Here is a 23,122-nt window from a genome sequence, read left to right on the forward strand (position 1 = left end):
GGGCAGTTACCTAATATCAGTCTGCACTTAGTGCCCCACATTCAGGTGATGGTGTGGATCCATGGGGGGGCAGTTACATATTCTCAGTCTGCGCTGGAGGACAGCATTGCATATTTTAAGTCTGCACCTTGTTCCGCACATACAGGTGATGGTGTGGATCCATGGGGGGGCAGTTACCTATTATCAGCCTGCACTTAGTGCCTCACGCTCAGGTGATGGTGTGGATCCATGGGGGGGGGGGCAGTTACCTATTATCAGCCTGCACTTAGTGCCTCACGCTCAGGTGATGGTGTGGATCCATGGGGGGGCAGTTACCTATTATCAGTCTGCACTTAGTGCCCCACATTCAGGTGATGGTGTGGATCCATGGGGGGGCAGTTACGTATTCTCAGTCTGCGCTGGAGGACAGCATTGCATATTTTAAGTCTGCACCTTGTTCCGCACATACAGGTGATGGTGTGGATCCACGGGGGAGGCCTGACCATGGGATCGGCCTCCTTAGTACATGGATCAGCATTAGCAGCACATGAGAATCTGATTGTGGTGTGCATCCAGTACCGGCTGGGAGTCACCGGATTCTTCAGGTGAAGTATCACAGCTCATGTACTTCCCCAATGAAGCCTTTTTGCACAGTTCCTGTGTGTTTACCATGTTTACCGTCTATATTATATATATATATATATATATATATGTCGCCCTTACATTGGATTTCTGGATTTAGCCATTTACATATATAGGTGGGCAGGTGGGCGTTGCTAAGTGACGTCAGAGGATGATCTAATTCTATTAGGGGGTCCATATTTCACGCATGGCCGGAGTGGGGTCATGCAAATCAGATGAACAATACATGGCAGGCAATCACATGTCCGAGCCCTGTGCCGATGGAGGAGTTCAAGTGAGCAACTACACACGAGCACAGCTCACTCCTGCACACAGGTTGCTTGGAAGTCAATCTCTGGGCCCCACACCTGTTCCGGGACCCCCCCCCCCACCTCCCTAGCTGCCTGTCAGACCAGTGCTCCCTGAATCTCAGCCCCAGAGAAAGAGTAGTGTGGAGGTAAGATCAATACAGAGTTTATGTATGCATACGCGTCTGCTACACATCGTGTGCAATGTGCATGCTTGTGTTTCTGTGTATGTGCAAGACAACTTAGATGAGTGTGTGCAAGTGAGATTCTGTGTGTGTGTTGGATTTTCAGTGAAGCGGAGCGTCTGCAGCATCAGTGTTTTTAGTAGCATTGCTGCATATATTTAATATTTTGCAGGGCCATGCTGGCGAGTACTGTGGATACTGATATTATGGGGCTCTGTTGTGCCACTGCTGGCATATATCGTGGCCAGCATCATTACATTGGTGGTTGGCAGCATTGGAATATATTTGTTTGCAGGCACAATGAGCATGCGCTTTCAATGGGTCATGCTGGCATGTAGTGTAGAGAGACATGGCCCTGTACTTTACAGTAGCAGTGCTAGCCTATATTCGGGGCACAATCATAGTTATACAGTGGCAATGCCGACATACATTTCAGCACAAATAACTTGATCATGCATTGTAGAGGGTTATTATAGCCTATTGTGTGGACATAGGAATCATGAACATGTAATTTACATCAGCAGTGTTGTAATATATTGTGGGCATCATCCCGAAAGTGCTTTAGAGTGGCAACATGTACATATAGTTGGGCATCGGTAGTAGTAGAGTCATTATGCCCATGATTCTAGAGGGGCAATGCTGGCCTATTTCGGTTACAGAGCATCATGGAAATAGTGTGCAATGCTCCTTTCTGCGGATGCTGACCTGGCATCCATCTATTGTATTCCATTCATGTGTGACTCTAAAAAACTGATTGTAAATCTAATTTATTTCACAAACCTTGTAGTTTAAAATGTACCATTTCACCCCATTATTTAAAAGGGTTTTTTTGTTATGGGGAGCCCCCTTTGTTGCTTTGTGCTGCTTCACTACACTTTGTCACGTGTGCTTATTTGGGGGAAGTATCATTCACAATCCACCAACCAGCACTGATCTTGGACCGTTTATAAGGGAGGTGCCCCTCATGTGACCCTCATGTTTCCTGCCTTGGTAGTAAGGGGTGCCTATTCTACTTCCTGGACCTGTAGCCTTCCAAGGCCCTCCTGATGCCTGATCCCGAGGCTCTGCTTTGGAAGCGGTGGGGCCAAGCCTGGCAGGCGTTTCCTTGGCCTGGTGGCACCAGACCAGTCCCATTCCCTTTCAGATGCTTTCTCTCAATGCCTTATTGCCCGCTTTCTGCATGCCCACAACACATACAGGGCTGATCACCAGATACTGAGCACAGACCTGCAGCTGCTAACTTCCAGGAAGTGCAATTAACTACACTGTAGGATGTCATGTGATCTCCAGCACTCTGGCGAGCGCTTCTTCAGCTTGATCTGCCATCCGGGTACCCCATCAGCACAAACCACTATCAGAGCTACACCTTCACCGGTTCAGACGGCCTGCATTGCACCCCAGTTTCTTCTGTCTTCTCCATCAGCAACTCTTCATCTTCAGTAGCTGCACTGATATCCTTCTTACTTGAACGCCCTTTCACAACAGCTGCTCCTTCACTGTTAGAAAGGACCAGAGGCTGGAATTCACCACGCCCACTGGCCTAATCCTACTGTGGACCCCAACATAGATTGGCCACGTATGGAAACTGGCAAAGATACCAGAAGACGTGGCTTCAGGAAAGATCATACGAGGTCATACAAGGAAGAGCTGATCTTTTATTAACATCACCCTGTAGCTATCACTGGAGAACTGCAGAAGATCAGGACCAGTATCCTGCACGTCCAATCAGAAGCCAGTCCATCTCATCAGTATCCTGCACGTCCAATCAGAAGCCTGTCCATCTCATCAGTATCCTGCACGTCCAATCAGAAGCCAGTCCATCTCATCAGTATCCTGCACGTCCAATCAGAAGCCTGTCCATCTCATCAGTATCCTGCACGTCCAATCAGAAGCCAGTCCATCTCATCATATTCCAAAGAGATTTCCCGCAGTAAACCCAATCCAGCTACTGTGGCAGCCCATGGATACGCTATGATAAATATCCTTTGGTGTAAAGACTTATTTATTTAGTTCATATGATGCTAATAAAATAATAAAAATAAAATCCTATTATAAGGCTCTGGTTGACCTGATACCTTGCAGTTGCCTGCCCAGCAAGGAAATGACAAAAGCTTGCCTCAGAGACTTTGCAGGGCAGTTTCCCAAACCATGTTCCATAAAAAACAATCAAATGCGAGGGAAAACAAAGGTTTATTACATGCAAAAAAGTGTCAGACGGTCCCTTAGAACCGAAGTGAAGCAGAGCTCATCATTTTCAAGTGTTACACCATTTAGACAGAGGAAAGCTCTCATTAACATAATTAGAGTTACAACATCATACTGCCCTCACTGGCTACCGTCTATATGCAATACTAATATTCCCCTATAGACCACTGCCCTACTGGCCATGCATTATCTAAACACATGTTTTGTAGCATCACCTTCGACACTCACACAGTGATTGGTTAACACGTAACTGGTTCCTTGAAGATATAAGGCAGCCCTCCATCTTGTCCTGTGATTTGCACCCCTCTGACCTGCCATGATTAAAGTGAGGGCAGCAAGGCCAACACTGATTGATTCGAACAATGGACCATCTCTTAGTACCTGGCACCGAGGTGCCCACAAATTGCCCCCTAGATTATTGGCATCATCCTTTGGCTCTTTCAGTCGCAAATCACGGCTCCTCCCTAGCACGATCTCCACATGTATCTCTCTAATTAACCTGTCTATAGTCATCCTCTTTGGGTACCCATACCATACACACACAAGCAGGCATATTCTTCGGGAGTGCATGAAATGAAACAGCACCCCCATCTCCTGCCAAGTCAACCCAGTGCTGAACATGGTTGTCGAGATCTGGTGGAGGGTATGACAATGTTCCCGAAAGACCTACAGGCCTTTTCCATGGTACCTCCTTCCTATACCACTTCCCTGTTTATGTGTATGTATTTTTGGTGTCGGGAAGAGCCTTCCCTGCCGTGATAGACACCATTATTGTTGTCCCCTTAGGTATAACCTTGTAAAAACACTGCAAAATCATCTGGCATGAACAAAAAAACGAAATATACAGAAGAAAATCAGTGATAGGAACCAGTAGCTTCACAGCTATTTCTAACCACACAGGGGGCCAGGAATACATTGAGTCAAACCAGTCATCCACCTTCTCCCCTGCTCCTTTCTCAATTACAATGCGGAGGTTATGGAGGGCCCCGATAACATGCAACAAGGATGCATTGTGTAAATCATTTGGGGGCAGGTATGTACAACAGGAGGAACCTATTTATTTTACACATGCCCACCTCGATAGCCGTAAGCAAATCCAGAGCATATCTGTTCTGGAGGGTCATAAAACATATTACTCATAATTTGTAATAGCTCTGTCTGGTTCATTGTCTGAATCATCTCCTACCTTGTGATCTACAACCACTTTGCATTTGTTGCAGTTTGGATGCCTGACACGATGAGGAAGGTTTCTGTCTTTGAGAACAGTCTGTACTGGTCCGGCACTGCCTTGAGCTTGTCTGGGGGTAGCATGTTGACCACAGCATGTGAGAGTTGGGCACTATCAAAATGGCTGAGCACATGGTCACGAGTGAACATACACCTCTCCAGGATGGTGGAAGATGGAGATAAGCATATTGGCTGCAGACCCAGTACAGGTCCATCAAGACATCGGTGCCCCAAGTCATGTCTGGGGTGAATAGAGTTTTGTTTCATTGTGAGTTGGTACCTACAGATATAGTGCAATTTCCTCTAAAACAGAACAAGGACTGTGCCCGCAATTGCACCTTAGCTGGTTTTTCATTGGCTTCAATCCAGATGCGTTTTGAAACATGCATTATCCCTATGTTCAAACACTTCTGGGCAACCCTTGCCACTACATCTCCTGATAACCTAGTAACCTAGTACTGCTGTGCAGCTCACTACTCCTGAGCCCCATTTTTCATTGGAAAACAGCGCTCCTTCCATTTGACATTGGGCTTGTTGTTTGTTCTTGGTACATTCGCTCTCATCTCTCAGGGACACCGTGCCCTTGAAACAAGCTCCGCACTCTGCACAGGACCAGGTGTACTAGACATTGGGCTATAAAAGGTGTTGTTTCTCGTGGAATAAACCCCTTGGCCATCCGGGGGCATGGGGTATCTGAGCACAGATGTAGCAGCTCTCCTTGGACTTCGTTCTCCACACCTCCTGCATGTGATTATACCAAAGATTGTCAGACGTGGGGTGGTGCACATCCGCAACAGCATCTAAATTGACCGCTTTATATGCATCAAACGCAAGATCTTCCTCTGTTTTCCTTGTTAATCTTGTTATTCCCTTATTTACTGCTTCATTTGCTTCATTGCTATATGCATTGCTATATGTATTATTACTATACCCCCTTTATATACACAAAGAATATAGCATTTCAAAATAGAAAAAGGAGACGTAAACAAAAAATACTTTGCATAATATGTCAGTCCTGTAGAGCGCAAAAGAACAACAGGCTGAGTTTCCGGGCAAGCGGGCCCAAGTTTTGCCACATTTTATTACAGTATATTTTCAACTCAATCTTTATTCAATTGTGTCTGCAGAGTCACTAGGAGGGTGGGCAGTATTGTTGGTATTGGGTGCCCTGCGAACATCAGAGAGGTGCACCCAGTAGTTCAGTTCCTTCACCCGCACTGCAGATTCGGTGGCATACTCTACAGCAAATGGGCCTTGATACCTCCTTTCATTGCAGCGATTAGGATCTAACACAGATCCTATCACTTGGTAAAGTTGTGGAGCCGGCAGTGAAGTTGGATCGATCATAGGCATAGCAGCTGGATCTTCTTGTCTAGGAGCAAGCTGTTTAGAGATTAAGGCAATACATTTCGCCAAACCTTGCAAATACCCTTGAAACTCCTCCCTCAAAATATCACTGACTCTGCACATCTGATGTAGAGGGTGAAAGTGATGTGTGTAAACATCTCCCCTTCACAATCTCGTGCAGGGAGAGGTGATGATCTTTGCTCGGCTGGTTCCTGAGGTTTAACATAGCCAGGTGGAGACAGTGGAGACAATTCATCTTCTGGGTCTGGCAGAAATTGGAAAGCTTCTGCTTCAAGTGGCCATTTAGGTGTTCAACAGAGCTGTTGGCCTGGGCTGGTATATGGAGCATAACATATGCCTGATCCCTACAAATCATTAAATAAGTGTGTCCCCTTGTCTGATTTCAGGACATCACAAATTCTCCAATGAGAAAATAACTTGCACACTAAATATTTGGCTGCTGACATAGCATCTGGTTGTGCACACGGACCAACCTCAACCCTACAAGTGAATGGACAAACAATAACAAAACGATAAGCACTGTACCGGTTAACCATATCCACAGAGTCTATGTAGCGCTCTGGGAAATGTCCTGTTGGATGGGGCTATGTGCCATGAAGCGTTCTGAGCTGTATGTCTCGTGCTGTAAAGATGACACTTTGTGCAATTTGCTGAGCCCAACAAAAGTTGTTTCTGGTGGATACATATATAATATTCATTTTAGTTAGTTCAAACTTTAGAATTAATTTGATGCAATGAAGCAGAGGTATTCAGAACAGAGTGTGATTTATTTCACTCAGAATTATTTTTATTATTATCATTTGTCTGAATTCAATACAAAGACAATGTTTTGTCATTTCACAGAGGTACAATTTATTATAACTTTTTCCAACATCATTTTCATTCATAAAAAATATTGTGGACAAATGTGAATAACCCAGTAAATCCCAAAGTGAAAGAACATGTGAAAGTGACAAAGTGCAATAACTCATAGCAGCCAAGAGTCTAAAAGCAGGGTTGATGTTAACAGTGTGAAAACAAATTGTGGCACATATATTAATGTGCAACAAAAAGCATTTCGGCAAAGCAGATCAAATCGCCTTCCAGAGAACCAAATAGATGCCCTGTGTGAGATAGGTATGGTATGAAGGGATGACACAGACAAGTACTACACTGTTTGAAAACCTATATTTCAATTATCAGGATGGTAAGACACCTAACTTGCCCTAATTCTAAGGTGAGAATGTTCCTTATCGGAAAGAAAAACTAAGGGAAAGTCTGAGTCTGTCAGTCCAAAGAAATATCCTATTTTTGTCAAAACCTATGCTTCTATAGGAAAACAGGGTGTCTGGGGTTTGGCCAACTCATAAGTGTTCAAAGCAAAGTTAATGTGACAATGGACCTCTTCTGTAGCTCCCTTCCCCAAGTTTAAGGCACTCAGGATCATAAAGTCCTGAGGGTTTCTCGATATTCACTGGGTAAAAAGTTCACAGTACCTTTTATCCTTGTAAATTCATTAGGCTTCTCAGGGGACCCTTTTTTGAACCCAAGAGCCTTCTCAAAGTCACCTTTCCTTAATGGGTCTCTCAGGCCTCCCTCACCCAGGATCAGACCCCTTCTGATTTCACAGTGGTTTCTTAAACACAAAAGTTCAACTCAAAGGACACATAAGTTCAGTTCTTCAAAACGGGTACATTCAGCTTGTTTGCTTTCAGGGTTCCCTTCCCCATTTTCAACCAAGTTCCTTTAACCTTTCACCAGGGCGCTCTAGTCGTGGCACAGTTGTCAGACCACATGGTCCACCATTACAGGTTACGCAACAAGGTGCCTTCAACTTTAAGGATACCTTCTTTTCCTTGTAGTAGGATCTATGCAGCCAACCTGGATCACTCTCCGGCTTGGTGGCCACCCCAATGCTTTTCACACACTCTTTTCCTTAATATGTCTCTTTTCCATAGACTTGTAGGACTTTGCTCCCACTTTGTTTTTCATTCATGGCTCTCCTTCTTGAGGATCCCTATTTTTCTCACACTTCCAACATTTGCACAGCTCTCCTGCTTGCAGGAGCTTCTTTCCTTCATACAGAGTCTTTCGATAACGTGTATTTATACACGGTGCCACTCTACAACTATGTGTCACTGCATTTTTCTGTTCACTGTTTGTCAAATTCGCCCAACGCTTCTCCTGTTTTAAGCCTCAGGGCTGCTACATTGTATCTCATTCAGTTTGCAAGCACACACCGGGCCTCCGCTGGGATCGAATCACCGGTTGTGCTTTTTCCAGGTTTAATATCAGTGTCTTTGCCGTCTGAGGTTAGGGTTTCATCACGTGCCTCAGACACTCCTGGGCTCCTCTCCTGGCCCGGGAGAATGAGCATTCAGCACAGCAAACTTTAAAGGAAATCAGACCGCCTCTCGGCTCCCTTCCATGGACCCTTTTCACATGTTGGAGATACGGTGCTCTAGCCATGCTGGTCCAGAGAATTTCTTTATCCAGACCCTCAGCGTCTCAGTGGTCCAACTTCGCCCATCTGGTCCTGGGCAGCCATGACTCCTCAGCTCTCCTCATAACTCACTCTCTTGGTTGAAAAGGTGTGTCCTTTTTATACTTCCCTGGCTGCTTAACAGGCTGCAGGTGGGTCTGCTTGATTTCCATTGCCTGACCTTGCCTGTCCTTGTTACAGGGACATGTCCATTGAGTATGAGGGCATGCTGGTGTTCGCATCTTTTTTGTCCCAGTGCCAGAGTGATGTTTTGTATAGGAAGTCTGCATTTGCCTTGACTCCCTCTTCTTCTTCACAATTCTGGAGTGATATTTGGGGAAGTAAACACTGTGTACCTTTGCAAAGCCCATAAAGGATGAGGGAGGTTAGGTTGATCTGTGTCTTGGAAGGAGGGATGCCATGTCTCAGGTTTAGGGGTGTCCTTATGACAGGAAAGTGTTACTGCTGATAGGCTTCTCTTGACCTTCTCAACGTTAGGGTAAACTTCATGAGTGGATCTACATTGATCCTCCTGATGTTCTTAACTCTCAATGATAAGCAAACTTCTGAATATATGATCTTATCCTCGGCCCACAAAACATTGTATTCTTCATGTTTGACCTCGCTGTCTACAGGCTCTGTGACCCGGTACATCTGCTGTTTTATACTCCAGAGCTAGCCTTTCCACCTGCCCGTGTTGTGAGGGTGTGTGCAGCGTTTACCTGCCCCCTGCAGCTCTGGAATGCTGCTTTGAATTGGACAGCCCGCTCCTCCGGTGCGAACAACGGTGTCTCCCTTGCTAAGTAACGCTCGTGACTATGCTGCTTCAGCCAATCAGCCTTCACTGATCTCTTTATTACAAAGCCCAGACGAAGTCAGGACAAGTCTGACCTCGCTGTCTGCGGCTGTCCGCGGATGGGGGCAGACCTCTTGCTATTTCCATCCCCATCGGAGCTCTCTTCCTCCATTAGCTCTGATGCAGCTCTTGGAAGCCTTTCCTGTTCTTCCAGCCCTGTCACATACAGCACTCACATCTGCGGGTGTTAAGCAATATTGTATGCAGTACCCTGGGGGAGACTGCACCAGCCTTGTTCTTTTGGCAATAGTTAACCCAACCTTTGGTATAAGCATGTACTACACAAGTTAGTAGAGTGACTGAGCAGCCAGGCTTATCTCAAGAGGGGTCAACGTGAGCTGTAGGGTTGTAACACAGATTTTCACAGTGACAGTTATTAACAATTATTAATTTATTTAACAGGGAGCCATATATATGTAACACAAAAATATACTTCGAAATACACACTCTCAGTTTCTTTAAATCATTTGGGATGCCACACAGATTCTTCCGGCAAACAAAAGGAAAAACCGGTTACCCCTCTCTCTGTCCATGTTATGTTAACTGTTTAGCCAAACACAATACTTCTACGTTTCTCCGCCATGAAACATACGTGAGACGATGTAAAGAATTTCAAAACATATACAGTTTGTTTTTCATATAAAAAACAATTTTCTATATACATTTTCACCATCGCACACAGTGTGGTTGTACGATACAAATGATTAAAAGAGACATTAATCTCGATGAACAAAATGGGACAATTATGCTGATAAAATACAGAAAAAAACATTAAATGGGGTAAAAGGAACAGTGGAAGAGTCGTGAATAGAACCACGTAGGGAAAATAGATAATCTCTGTTCAGTTTTCAGAAAGTCATCACTCTCTGTTATATTGATCTCAGCCACTACACAGACCACTGTTCCGAGCAAAAATACAAAACACAATGAGGCTTGTTATTATTCCGGTTTTATAGATTTGTCAACATGTTTTGCCCCATTTCTTAATGAGACACCATCCCTGATGTAATTTTCAAGTTGTTATACTGGCCTTCCTCAGGACGCACATGTATTTTTATAAATGTTGTATTTCATAAATCTTCTATACCCATGTGGTATAGCAATGGTTATGCTAAAATTAATAAAAAGCAAGACGTCACACTATTATAGTTCATGGCGTGATTCATGATTTACAATCAAACAGTCTAAATTCTCTATAGTTGGCCAAATCAGTCTACTCATTAGTCATAACACATAGACATGAGAAAATTGTAGCTAATTCCAAAATAATTGAGAATTATTTTGTATCCAGACTTAATCTATTGATCCACCCTTTCAATTTGGTGAACTACCATATGGCACGATCTTCTAGATATCGGCCAATTTATGACACACAAAAAACGGTCACTAGGCTTAAGTAAATTACTTCCTAAATGTATTGATGTTCTTAAAAAGGAGGATAGGTCCAACGGATGTCGGACTCAGATGTTGTTGATAATGGACATTTCTGTATAGCCCGGTACTTTCGTTCTTTGTCCTGTAAAAAGGGACCACACATGGCAAATGTGCCACATACACAAGGTCACACATAGGTTGAACATGAGTGTTTTGGTCATTTTCAGAAATATTGAAAACCCATCTGGGTAAACAATGGATGCTTAATATCTTTTTCCATTGTTTACGAAGCGGCATACCGCCGCCAGGTTGGGGAACAGCTCATATAACTTACTATTTAAATAAGTTTTCCAAAGACACAAGCCTAGTTCATGCAGTCTTAGTTGTGGAGAGCTGCTTCTTCTCTTCTATACTGGTGATCGAGGACAGGATCGGGTATCAGGAACATGCTCTGTAGGTCCTATACTTCTAGAGCTAGGGAAAACAAAGGAACCAATGTTACTGTCCTATTTCTCTTCATTCTATAACACCCTTAACTAAAAGGACTTGTGTAGGACGGTTTCCTTTTTGATAGCTACACTTATTTAGTTTGCTTTTTTATTTTTGTCAAAACGCGTGTATGGTTTTGTTTTCAGAAAAAAAGGTGGATAGGAAACTTCCCATAGTTTGTTAACGGCTTCTGTGTTGTCTATTAATTGAATCTGATGTGCTTTCTCTTATGTCTCATGTATCTAATCTGACAACGGCCTTATTGTAATGGTGCAGAATTATTCAGTGCTCAAAAATCCCTATTCTATTAAAACATATATATGTATTTACCAAAACCGCCATTTACAACCGCGTCATTCCGAATATGTCAATATACACGTATGGGGGGTTTGGGGGGGTCCACTAACTCTTTCCAGGCTTCCCGGTTGGAGGAGAAATAGTCATCCAGTCTTCAAGATTGGGTGGGAGACAGTGCTCTTTCTACCCTCTAAGACTGTGTTCATAGAGAGAAAGAGACACACACACAGAGAAATGGAGGTTATTCACCTATTTTTTCACACTGAACAAGCTGTCTGCATAAAGCAGCCCGACAGATTTAAGAGCCACTTTCTATCTTTTAGCGGGCTGCTTATGCCCGGCACCCTCTTAGGATTCAAACCCTGACTATCTTACGTTATGTAATCTGGTCACCTGGAGTGTCCATCATTTACCTGATAAACTTCCTGTTTTGCATGCAAACGTCAGCCCAAAGTCAGTTCTGCTGCGATGTCTCCGATCAAACAGGCTTTGTATTTCACAGAACGCGAAAACACAGGCGCTCGTTCGCAGAAGGGGCCTTTTTATTATTTGTTTTTCTCGTAATGCGTCCAGAGATGCTCACATGTTAGCAACGCCATCTGTCGTTCATCGTGTACATGTTTAGGGCAGCCATCTTAGAGTGGCCCTAGTTGTGTCGATCTTACCTACTGGTCTTCTATTTATGATGTTTCTATCAACTCTCTGACACTATTACTATTTAAATAAGTTTTCCAAAGACACAAGCCTAGTTCATCCAGTCTTAGTTGTGGAGAGCTGTGGTTTAGGGATCAACCTATTGTAATATATTTATCAGGTTGAATTGGATTGTTTAATTGATTTGGTGATTTTTCAGTTTAACAGAACTTCCAAAATACAACCATATATTCGTTCATTTTTATTTTCGTGTTCCGCCGCAAGTTTATTCTTCCATATTGTCTATATACTCCACCTTCCACAGAAACTAACATGTGGCAACCCACATCGTAAATGTGTCCCACGTTATTCAGATTTGTTCGGCAGGCAGGCACATATTTGAAGGCGAACAGTGAAATTTAGGTATATATTTTGTGACACCTGTTTTTTAGCTGGAAAAAGGTGTTTAACAAGGCAGGTTTTCTATTTTCTCAGCAAGAAGGATTTTTGGAGAACAGTTTGTGGGATATAAGCCCGACCCAAAATACCACCTACGTTTCTAACTTGCGGCCTAAATGGGTGTCGACCACCACAAAAATGTGGAGACAGATCAAATTGGTCCAGACTGGGAGGTGGGGAAGATCATCACTTGTCTTCACTTCTGGTATTCTTAGCTGTTCCTTTATATATTATCCTGATGTCAACAGTTAGCTCAAGATGTCTCTTTTTGAAGGTAAAATCTGGACTAAAGGGAAGATATGAAAAAGAGGAGGATGTAATGTGTGTTCCAGCCTCATATCAAGCTATTCCACTCAATGGATGTATTTAGGCCGTGCTTGACTGTACCTAGGTTACATATCCACTGCTGTTCGCTTTTTGCTGGAGCACGATCTTAATTTTCCCTTCCTGCGAATTACTCTCTGTTAAAGTCCCTCTTACCAAATCGCAGACTCTTAAAATACACTTGATATATCGTCCTCCAGGCCCTATAGGCACATTGGATGAAGATATTAATACTATACTATCCTGTAACCTCAAAAGCTCTACCCAAGTACTCATCCTTGGCGACTTCAACTTGGGATACAACAACCCAGAAGACCATAGTGCCAGCTCTATACTTAATACCCTCTCTGATCTAGAATTCACCCAAAGATGTTTGGAACCTACACATGCTAAAGGTAGAACACCTGACTGGGTGACTGACTACAATTGTCTAGCCAATATCAGCGACATCTCACCATTAGCCTGGACCGATCACTATTTGGTATCGTTCACGCTCTCTACCAACCGACCCCCACCTCCACCCATCAGCAGGGCCCCACCCACACTCACGAGAAACAAGAAGTGATTCTCTCTGGAAAGACTCATCCCGAACCTACTCCCTACACTAAACACACTCCCTGACAACCTGGACCCTGAGACCATGGTCATGTAATATAATAAAATTATGTCAACATCGCTGGACTTAATCGCTCCCCTCAAACTTAGACCAAGCAAGCCTAAAGCGCATCTGAACAAATGGTACACACCATTCCTCAAACATCTAAGACAGCAAAAAAGAAACTGCAAAGCCACTTGGAAAAAACACCCTTCAGTAGCCAATAAACTCAAACTAACCAAACTTGCAGCCCTCTACAAAAATGAAATCTACCTTGCTAAACGATCTTCCTTTGACTCCCGCATAGCCCATGCAAAATCTAATATGAAGGAACTATTCTCTATCCTGAAAGAAGTAGAAACCCCCATTGCACCTCCGAACACCTGCACTAAATACAAAAACTGGTGCTCAGAAATTCAAACAGCCCTTGCCAACAAGATCACAAGATCAAATAAAATTGCTTGCAAAAAAGCCTCCTTGAATGACCCTCCCACCTCCAAACCTCCCGAGAAGCCCACCGCAAGTGAAACTATCTGCTTCAATTTTTCTAAAGTCACCACTCTTGAAGTAGAAAAAAACATCCTGTCGCTAAAACCATCTAACTGTCAGGGCGATCTGTGCCCTGCAAAGCTCACTAAAGATGCGGCTTGTGAACTCTCCCCTTTCATCACAAAATTGATCAACGCCTCCTCTACCACTGGTTCTATCCCCACAAACCTATAACAATCCTGGGTATTGCCACTACTAAAAAAGCCCACACTTGACCCAGCCACGCCCACAAACTACAGGCCCATAACGACTGTGCCATTTCTTCTAAAAATATTGGATAAAATCGCCTACGTGCAAATACAGAAGTACCTGGAAGAACATCACCTACTCGGAGCTAGGCAATCAGGCTTACGTCCCCAACATGGGACCGAGACTGCCCTCATTGACCTTAAAACCCAGATCGACAAGTTAAGAGACAATGGCCAAGCCGCCCTACTCCTCCTCCTAGACCTCTCTGCAGCATTTGACCTAGTCGACCACTCTGTTTTATGCACTCACTTACATACAGCAGCCCATTTTTCTGTTGAAGCCATTACATGGATTAGATCATTCCTCAACGGCAGAACTATGAGGGTCTTTTCACCTATAGCTGCAGTAGACCCCATTCCCATCACTTGTGGCGTACCTCAGGGCTCCTGTGTCTCCCCCATCTTGTACAATATATTTACCAAGCCCCTTTTCGATGATTTGGATCATCTCGGTATCACCTACACCAACTACGCGGATGATACCCAGATCCTCCTTCCACTTTCTGGGGATTATGGCAAGGATTTGGCCTTGGTGAATAGGGTGTACATCATCATCCAGGCATGGATGGCCACACATGAACTATGCCTGAATGATGATAAAACCGAACTCATAATTCTAGGTACTAGTACCAGCTTGAGGAAACTGGGCCCTGCCTATTGCTCCTTCACGATTGATGGCAATAACATTAATGTGGGACAAGAGGTCAAAACCCTGGGCTTCTACCTGGAGTCCACCTTCTCCTTCCTCAAAACAGGTTCAATCTTTAGCATCCTCCACGGCATATACCTGTAACTTGATCCACGCAGCCAAACCTTTCATGTCTGATAATAGTTGCTTGACCCTTGCCAGAGCCCTCATATTATCCCGCTTAGACTACTGTAACGCTCTCTACCTTGGGTCTTCCAAAGCCATTACCAGCAAACTCCAAACTCTCCAGAACAACGCTCTTAGAGCAGCACTGGGCATCTCTAGACACATCGTCAATTGAATAATTGGCTTACTGTCAATGACAACATCCTCCTAAAAACGGCCTCACTCACTCACAAATCGCTCAGCAACGCCGCCCCCATCTATCTCATCGACAGATTCCATAGACAGACCTCCCTGAGACCAACAAGAACAGCATACAAAGACTGCCTTTCTATCCCCAATTTTAAACATTCTACCGTAGGGGGCAACAGTTTCCCAGTCAAACTGTGGAATTCCCTACCACCACCCCTCAGAATGGACCTGCTCTAACAGAACTTCCGAGCTAAGGTCATTTCATGGTTGAAACGTTGGCTTCCCATCATTTCCAAGTGCCCAGTCGACTAGACTCATGACTATTGTGCCTATCTATGCCTGTTTGTACATATGTTTATATTCCTTCTATTACTGTATGTTTTATATTGTTCTTATGTTGTAACTAAGCCTCGCAATCCCATGTAAATGCTGCGCAATGTTACCCGAGGGTATGATGGCGCATTACAAATAATAAAACAAACAAACAACAAACAATGACCTCCTCTTTCAGTTGATTTAATAACTTCAATGACAAACTAGAATATGTCGGTATATTTGTGCCTTTGTGTGTGCCATAGTGGGCAACTAATGGTTTATTGTCAATCTTATTCTTTAAACCTGAGCGATGCTCACATATTCTTTGTTTTATATGGCGTTTTGTGTTCCCTACATAAATCAAGTTGCAAGGACATTTGATCCCATATATCACCCAGGCTGTGCCGCAGTTGGTGAAATTGTTTAGTTTTCACAGGTTGCCATTGAGTTCAATGGTCTTAATATTCTGTGTCAAGGAACAGACTGAACAATGTTCACACTTGTAATGACCTATGATGGGGGCCCGGTTCCAGAGAGATACTTGCTTCGGCGTGACTTGATCTCTTTGTGGCTGTGTATGAATGAACATATCCCTCAGATTTATTTGTCTCGTAAATGCAAATCTGGGCATTTGTGGATTAAAATCTGCAGTTTTTAGGAAATGCCAGTTCTTTTTTATAACTTTCCTCAGGCCATTACTGATCGGACTAAAAGTACTCACACACGTGATATTTTCTTCTTGTATTTTTTTGGGGGGATTTAAACACCTTTCCCTATTTGCGTGTTGAACTCTTTTAAAAGACGCGTGGATTATCTTTTTTGAATATCCCCGATCTTGTAGTCGTGGTTTCAGCTGTTTTGCTCTCTGCTTATATTCACCTATCTCGGGACAGTTCCTTCTGATACAGAGGAACTGTCCTATGGGGAGACTGTCTCTCAGACTTTGGGGGTGAAAACTATTATATTGCAGCAAGGTATTCTTGTCCGTGGGTTTTTGGTGTAAAGTGGTGGTAATAGTACCAGTCGTGGTTTTTCAAATCAAAAGATCTAAAAAGGGGATTTGCTCTTGATCTTGTGTCATGGTGAATTTTATATATTCATTTTTGCTATTCAACCACACGAGGAAGGCATTGAGGCTAGCTACAGAGCCTTTCCAGATCACGAAGCAGCTGTCAATATAGCGCAGCCAGCAACCTATATTTTCTTGAAACGGATTATCCTGGCAAAAAAAATTAGAATGCCTAAAAGTGATGGAAGCACATTTGAATAAACAGACTTCTACCCTGCACAAAGTCCCCACTCCATTTATACTCGAGTGCATTAAGATAGCACTCATGGAGAACTTCTTCCTTTTCAACTGAAAGTTCTATCAGCAGTTACACAGCACTAGTGTGGGGGCAATTTTTGCCCCGATCTTGCCATCCTCTTCATGGACATGGTAGAAGATACGTCCATTTTTTGCCAGGATAATCCGTTTCAAGAAAATATAGGTTGCTGGCTGCGCTATATTGACAGCTGCTTCGTGATCTGGAAAGGCTCAGTAGCTAGCCTCAATGCCTTCCTCGTGTGGTTGAATAGCAAAAATGAATATATAAAATTCACCATGACACAAGATCAAGAGCAAATCCCCTTTTTAGATCTTTTGATTTGAAAAACCACGACTGGTACTATTACCACCACTTTACACCAAAAACCCACGGACAAGAATACCTTGCTGCAATATAATAGTTTTCACCCCCAAAGTCTGAGAGACAGTCTCCCCATAGGACAGTTCCTCTGTATCAGAAGGAACTGTCCCGAGATAGGTGAATATAAGCAGAGAGCAAAACAGCTGAAACCACGACTACAAGATCGGGGATATTCAAAAAAGATAATCCACGCGTCTTTTAAAAGAGTTCAACACGCAAATAGGGAAAGGTGTTTAAATCCCCCCAAAAAAACACAAGAAGAAAATATCACGTGTGTGAGTACTTTTAGTCCGATCAGTAATGGCCTGAGGAAAGTTATAAAAAAGAACTGGCATTTCCTAAAAACTGCAGATTTTAATCCACAAATGCCCAGATTTGCATTTACGAGACAAATAAATCTGAGGGATATGTTCGTTCATACACAGCCACAAAGAGATCAAGTCACGCCGAAGCAAGTATCTCTCTGGAACCGGGCCCCCATCATAGGTCATTACAAGTGTGAACATTGTTCAGTCTGTTCCTTGACACAGAATATTAAGACCATTGAACTCAATGGCAACCTGTGAAAACTAAACAATTTCACCAACTGCAGCACAGCGTGGGTGATATATGGGATCAAATGTCCTTGCAACTTGATTTATGTAGGGAACACAAAACGCCATATAAAACAAAGAATATGTGAGCATCGCTCAGGTTTAAAGAATAAGATTGACAATAAACCATTAGTTGCCCACTATGGCACACACAAAGGCACAAATATACCAACACATTCTGGTTTGTCATTGAAGTTATTAAATCAACTGAAAGAGGAGGTCATCGAGATCATGCTCTAACAAAAAGCAAACAGCAGTGGATATGTAACCTAGGTACAGTCAAGCACGGCCTAAATACAGCCATTGAGTGGAATAGCTTGATAGGAGGATGGAACACACATTACAGCCTCCTCTTTTTCATATCTTCCCTTTAGTCCAGATTTTACCTTCGAAATGAGACATCTTGAGCTAACTGTTGACATCAGGGTAATATATAAAGGAATAGCTAAGAATACCAGAAGTGATCACCTTCCCTACCTCCCCATCTAGACTAATTTGATCTGTCTCCACAGATTTGTGGTGGTCGACACCCATTTAGCCCGCAAGTTAGAAACTTAGGTGGTGTGTTGGCTCTGTTTTATATCCCACAAACTGTTCTCCAAAAATACTTTTTGCTGAGAAAATAGAAAACTTTCTTTGTTAAACACCTTTTTCCAGCTAAAAAACTGGTTCTTGTGTCTCACAAATTATATCCCTAAATGTCACCATTCGCTTTCAGATAGGTGCCTGCCTGCCGAACAAATCTGAATAACATGGGGCACATTTACGATGTGGGTTGCCACATATTAATTTCTGCAGCAGGTGCAGTATATAGACAATATGGAAGAATAACCTTTGCGACGGAACACGAAAATAAAAATAAAAAATAAAAATAATCAAATATATGGTTGTACTTTGGAAGTTCCATTAAGCAAAAAAATCACCAAGTCAATTAAACAATCCAATTCAACCTGATAAATATATGAACATGGTTACACCCTGCAGCAGGCCCTATGCTCATGCTCGCAGTCCCGGACGGTTATTCCATACTTAGACATGACAGACTTAAATCCAGAGGAGGTGGTTTTGCCATTATCTACAAATGCAGCCTGGCAATGAGACTGTCCTCCCCGATTGATGTCCTCTCCTGTGAATTGCTTTCTGTTAAAGTCCCAATCTCTAATGCCCAAATGCTTGGCATCCACTTGATTTACCGCCCCCCCCCACCCGACACCCTTGTTCATTTGAGACGACATTAACACCATCCTCTCTAGCAACCTTAAAAATGCTACACAAGTACTTCTACTTGGAGACTTGAACATGGGCTTCAATGACCCTCTAGACCAGCTCGCCCTGACCACACTCAACACTCTTTCTGAACTAGGCTTCACCCAAAGAAGCAACGCACCCACACATATTAAGGGCAGAACACTTTAGTATTAGTATTTATGTATTTATAGTGCGCACCTAACCCGGGGGTAGCAGGGCGCAGAGGCATCAAGAGGTTTTCAAAGCTTGTTACATACAGAGAATGAAGTCCAGCTGAGGTTACATTACTGCAACATCAAAGACAATGAGAGCCGGTGAGGCATGAGTTACAAGAAGATACAGATACAAAATGAAGGTTTTAACATGAATTGTAACTACACAGATCAATTGACCACCTGTGTGTTCAGATTTACAGTCATAGTAGTGTGGCTCAGGCGTTATATATCATGGTCCTTGAGCCACTGAATGGTCTTTGATCTGAATTGGCGGTAAGGGAGGTCCTCCCTGCAAGGAGGTGGTGGAAGGGAGCTCCAAAATTGTGCTGCTTTTACAGGAAAGCTATTCCCTCCAGACATAGTACGTTTAAATCTGCGCACAAGGAGAAGATTGGAGTTAACCATTCTAGTGGGGCGGGAGAAAGGTGGTCTGCTGAATTTAGTTATAAGGTATTGAGGGGCTGCTTGGTGGAGGCATTTGTGGGTCAAAGAGACAGATTTGAGGAATATTTTGTCTTTGGTGGATAGCCAGTTGACAGACCTTCTGGTCTCGGAGATGTGGGTTTTTTTTTGGGATGCTATAGGCGCTCTTAGTGCGTTATTCTGTAAGATTTGAATTTTGTTAGTGATATATTTGTTGCAACCTACATATAGCGCATTGCAATAGTCCAGTTTGGAAAGGATCAGAGCCCTGGTTAGGGTGATGCAATTGGAAGGTGAGAGGAATGGTTTGGCCGCTCTGATAAGTTTTCAGGTGTAAGATGTGGCGGATGCCATAGCATTAACTTGCTTTTTGAAGGTGAGAGTGGAATGTAGGTAGAAGCCAAGGGGTTTGACCTCCTTGGCTACAGTGATCTTATTATTGTCTATTACAAGAGAGGAGTAGTTTAGGTCTAGTTTGTTGATATTTTGGGGGGGACCCTAGAATGAGGAGTTCTGTTTTGTCATCATTCAGGCATAGACCATGTAGGGCCATCCATGCCTGTATTATGAGGTGAACTTTGTTGACAAAGGCCAAATCCTTGTCATAATTCCCCGGCAGCGGGATGAGGATCTGGGTATCATCAGCGTAGTTGGTGAAGGTGATACCCAGACCATCTAGATCCTCAAAAAGGGGCTTCGTGAAAATGTTATACAAGGTCGGGGAGACACAAAATCCCTGGGGCACGCCACAGGTAATAGGCAATGGGTCAGCTGCTGCTAGAGGGGAGAAGACTCTCATCGTGCGGTTGTTTGAGAAGGATTGGATCCAACCGGTTGCCTCTTGAGAGAAATGGCCTGCTTTTTGTAGGTGGTTGCATAGGATCTCATGGTCGAGCAGGTTGAAAGCGGCCGAGAGATCAAGGAGTAGCAATAGTGCAGTCTTACCTTTGTCTCTCAGCTCATCTATCTGTGCCTTGAGATCTATGAGTGCGGTTTCAGTACCGTGTTGAGGCCTGAAGCCCGATTGTCGGACTTCAAGGAGATGGAAGTGTTCAAGGTAATGTTGGATTTGTTGATATGCTATTTATCGAGGATTTTAAGTAGGAATGGTACTGTAGTGATGGGTTGATAGTTACTAGGGGTAGCGGGTCTAAATTGGGTTTTTTGAGAAGGGGGAGGACCCAGGATTGTTTCAGGTTGTTAGGTACGGTGCCTGAAGTGAATTACGCATTTATTAGTTTGGTAATAAATGGTGCGAGATCACGAGCCGCATCCTTTATCAATTGTGCAGGGCATAGGTCCCTGTGGCAATTTGAGGGTTTGAGGGTGAGAATAACATTTTCAACCTCTTTAGTAGATACTTTGTGGAAGTTGAAGTGGGGATTGGGCGCAGGGGTGTGCGACCGAGTGGGGTGTGTCATTTTAGGGATCAGGATACTAGGTTTGGTGGAAGCGAGAAGGGAATGGCTTTTATCTCATAATAGCGAGAATGGCTTTTATCTCATAATTTGCAGACACAAATGATATGGACCGATGTTACTGCATATGGAGTGACCATTATTTGGTAACCGCAGAGATCATTCTACAAATGGCGACTAAAGCACAGAATCCGCACATAAAAGTCACCAGTAGGAACTTCAAAAACCTTAAGATCGAACAAATTCAGCCTTATCTAGACAAAGCTAGGCAATCCTATGAGCCCCAAGATAACTGCGAGACCCTGTTGTATAAATACCTACACAAATACAAGAGCTGGTGGAACAATTAGCACCACTAAAAACTAAGACAACTCGTAAGACCAGTAACAACCAGAAATGGTTTACTCCAGAGTTAGACAGGCTAAAAAGAGAAAAAAGAGTTTTAGAAAGGAAATGGCTAAACAACAAAACCGAGGAAAATAAAGATAGATGGAGGCAAGCTAATGAAAAATATAGAGATGAAGTAAGATTAGCAAAAGCCAATTACTTCAACCGAGAAATAGAAGCAGCAGCTTACACCACGAGCAAATTATTTGAAATTCTGAAAAGCATCGAAAAACCTAAGATGCTTAAACCTCCTTTCCTCCCATCAAAGGAAGATTGTGACGTTGTACAAGATGCTTTTGCAGCAAAAATTGAAAAGGCACGGCAAAATCTCATTAAAGCAAGGAAAGGACATAAACAGGAACTCCAGACAACGGATAGCTGCACTGAGGAAAGACCGGAGGCCTTTACATTTTCCCCGATTACGGCAGAAGGGCTAATAGAAATTTTGGGTAACATGAAACCCACGTCATGTGCTGAGAATGTCCTCCCTGCACATATAGTAGTAGAACACAAGGTACAGTTTGCACCGGTCCTAGTGAGAATTATAAATGCTTCCTTTGAGGAGGGCCTAATACCCAAAGAACTAAAGAAGGTCACCACTACCCCTCTGGTAAAGAAAGCAGGCCTGGACCTTAAGGATCCAGACAATCTTAGTCCCCTCACGAATGCGAATATCTTGCTTAATATAATAGACAAAATCGCCACACTCCAGTTACAAGATCATGTAGATCAACAGGGGACACTCCACCCACAACAATCAGGTTTCAGGGCATCTCACAGCACCGAGACTGCAATGCTGGACCTACAAAAGCACATGTTGGGGTTATTGGACAAAGGAAAGACAGGGATCTTGATGTTGGATCTGAGTGCAGCCTTTGATTTGGTGGATCATGATGTGCTAGCCAAAGCGCTAAGGGATAATGTGGGCTGCTCCAAAGCGACACTAAGGTGGTTAATATCCTTTCTTACGGACCGCCAAGCAAAAGTACATTGGGGGAACAACTTTTCAGACCATCTGGCTATAATATTGGGTATACCACAAGGTGCTAGCTTATCACCTATGTTGTTCAACATTTACATGTGAAGTTTATGTGAGATTTTGATGAAGGCAGACGTGCTTTTCACAAATTATGCGGACGACACGCAGCTGGTCATTGAAATAAAAGGGTCATATGAGGAGGATAGTAAAAGGATAGCACTCGTTTATAGCATAATAAACGAATGGATGCAGAAGAACTGGATGTGCCTCAACGACACAAAAACAGAACTCATGCTATTTGGACATAGTAGTGCCCTTGATAAACTGGGAAAGGAATATGGGAATTTTAAGATTAATGAAGCTATAATCAAGGTATCAGACCAGGTAAAAACCTTAGGAATGATGGTCAGTTCCACACTGAATTCAGAAGCTCAGGTAAATTACCTGATAAAGAATTCAGCTTACTACTTACGCCTAATGAGGGCCATCAGCCCTTATCTGGAGGAAAGTAATATAGAAATAATAGGAAAGGCAATTGTATTATCCAGATTGGACTACGGCAACGCCCTTCTGGTGGGGATAACCGCAAAAGATCTAGGGAGATGTCAAGTCCTACAAAATAACACTGTAAGGATTGTAAAAAAACTAAGAAGGCATGACCACATTACCCTAGCT

At 43.3% G+C, this 23,122-nt stretch overlaps 1 protein-coding gene across 1 annotated transcript in view; it reads left to right on the top strand.

Moving 5' to 3' along the window:
- LOC138570298 (fatty acyl-CoA hydrolase precursor, medium chain-like) overlaps positions 1 to 23,122 on the top strand; it is a 373,857-nt gene that overhangs the window by 57,219 nt on the left and 293,516 nt on the right. Inside the window, exon 4 of the mRNA XM_069649072.1 lies at positions 451 to 584. Coding sequence (XP_069505173.1) covers positions 451 to 584 — 134 coding nt within the window. The remainder of the gene's footprint in view (positions 1 to 450; positions 585 to 23,122) is intronic.

The sequence above is a fragment of the Ambystoma mexicanum genome, chromosome 2q (assembly GCF_040938575.1).
Source record: "Ambystoma mexicanum isolate Mex_15411 chromosome 2q, UKY_AmexF1_1, whole genome shotgun sequence".
In the NCBI taxonomy this organism is placed as follows: Eukaryota; Metazoa; Chordata; class Amphibia; order Caudata; family Ambystomatidae; genus Ambystoma; species Ambystoma mexicanum.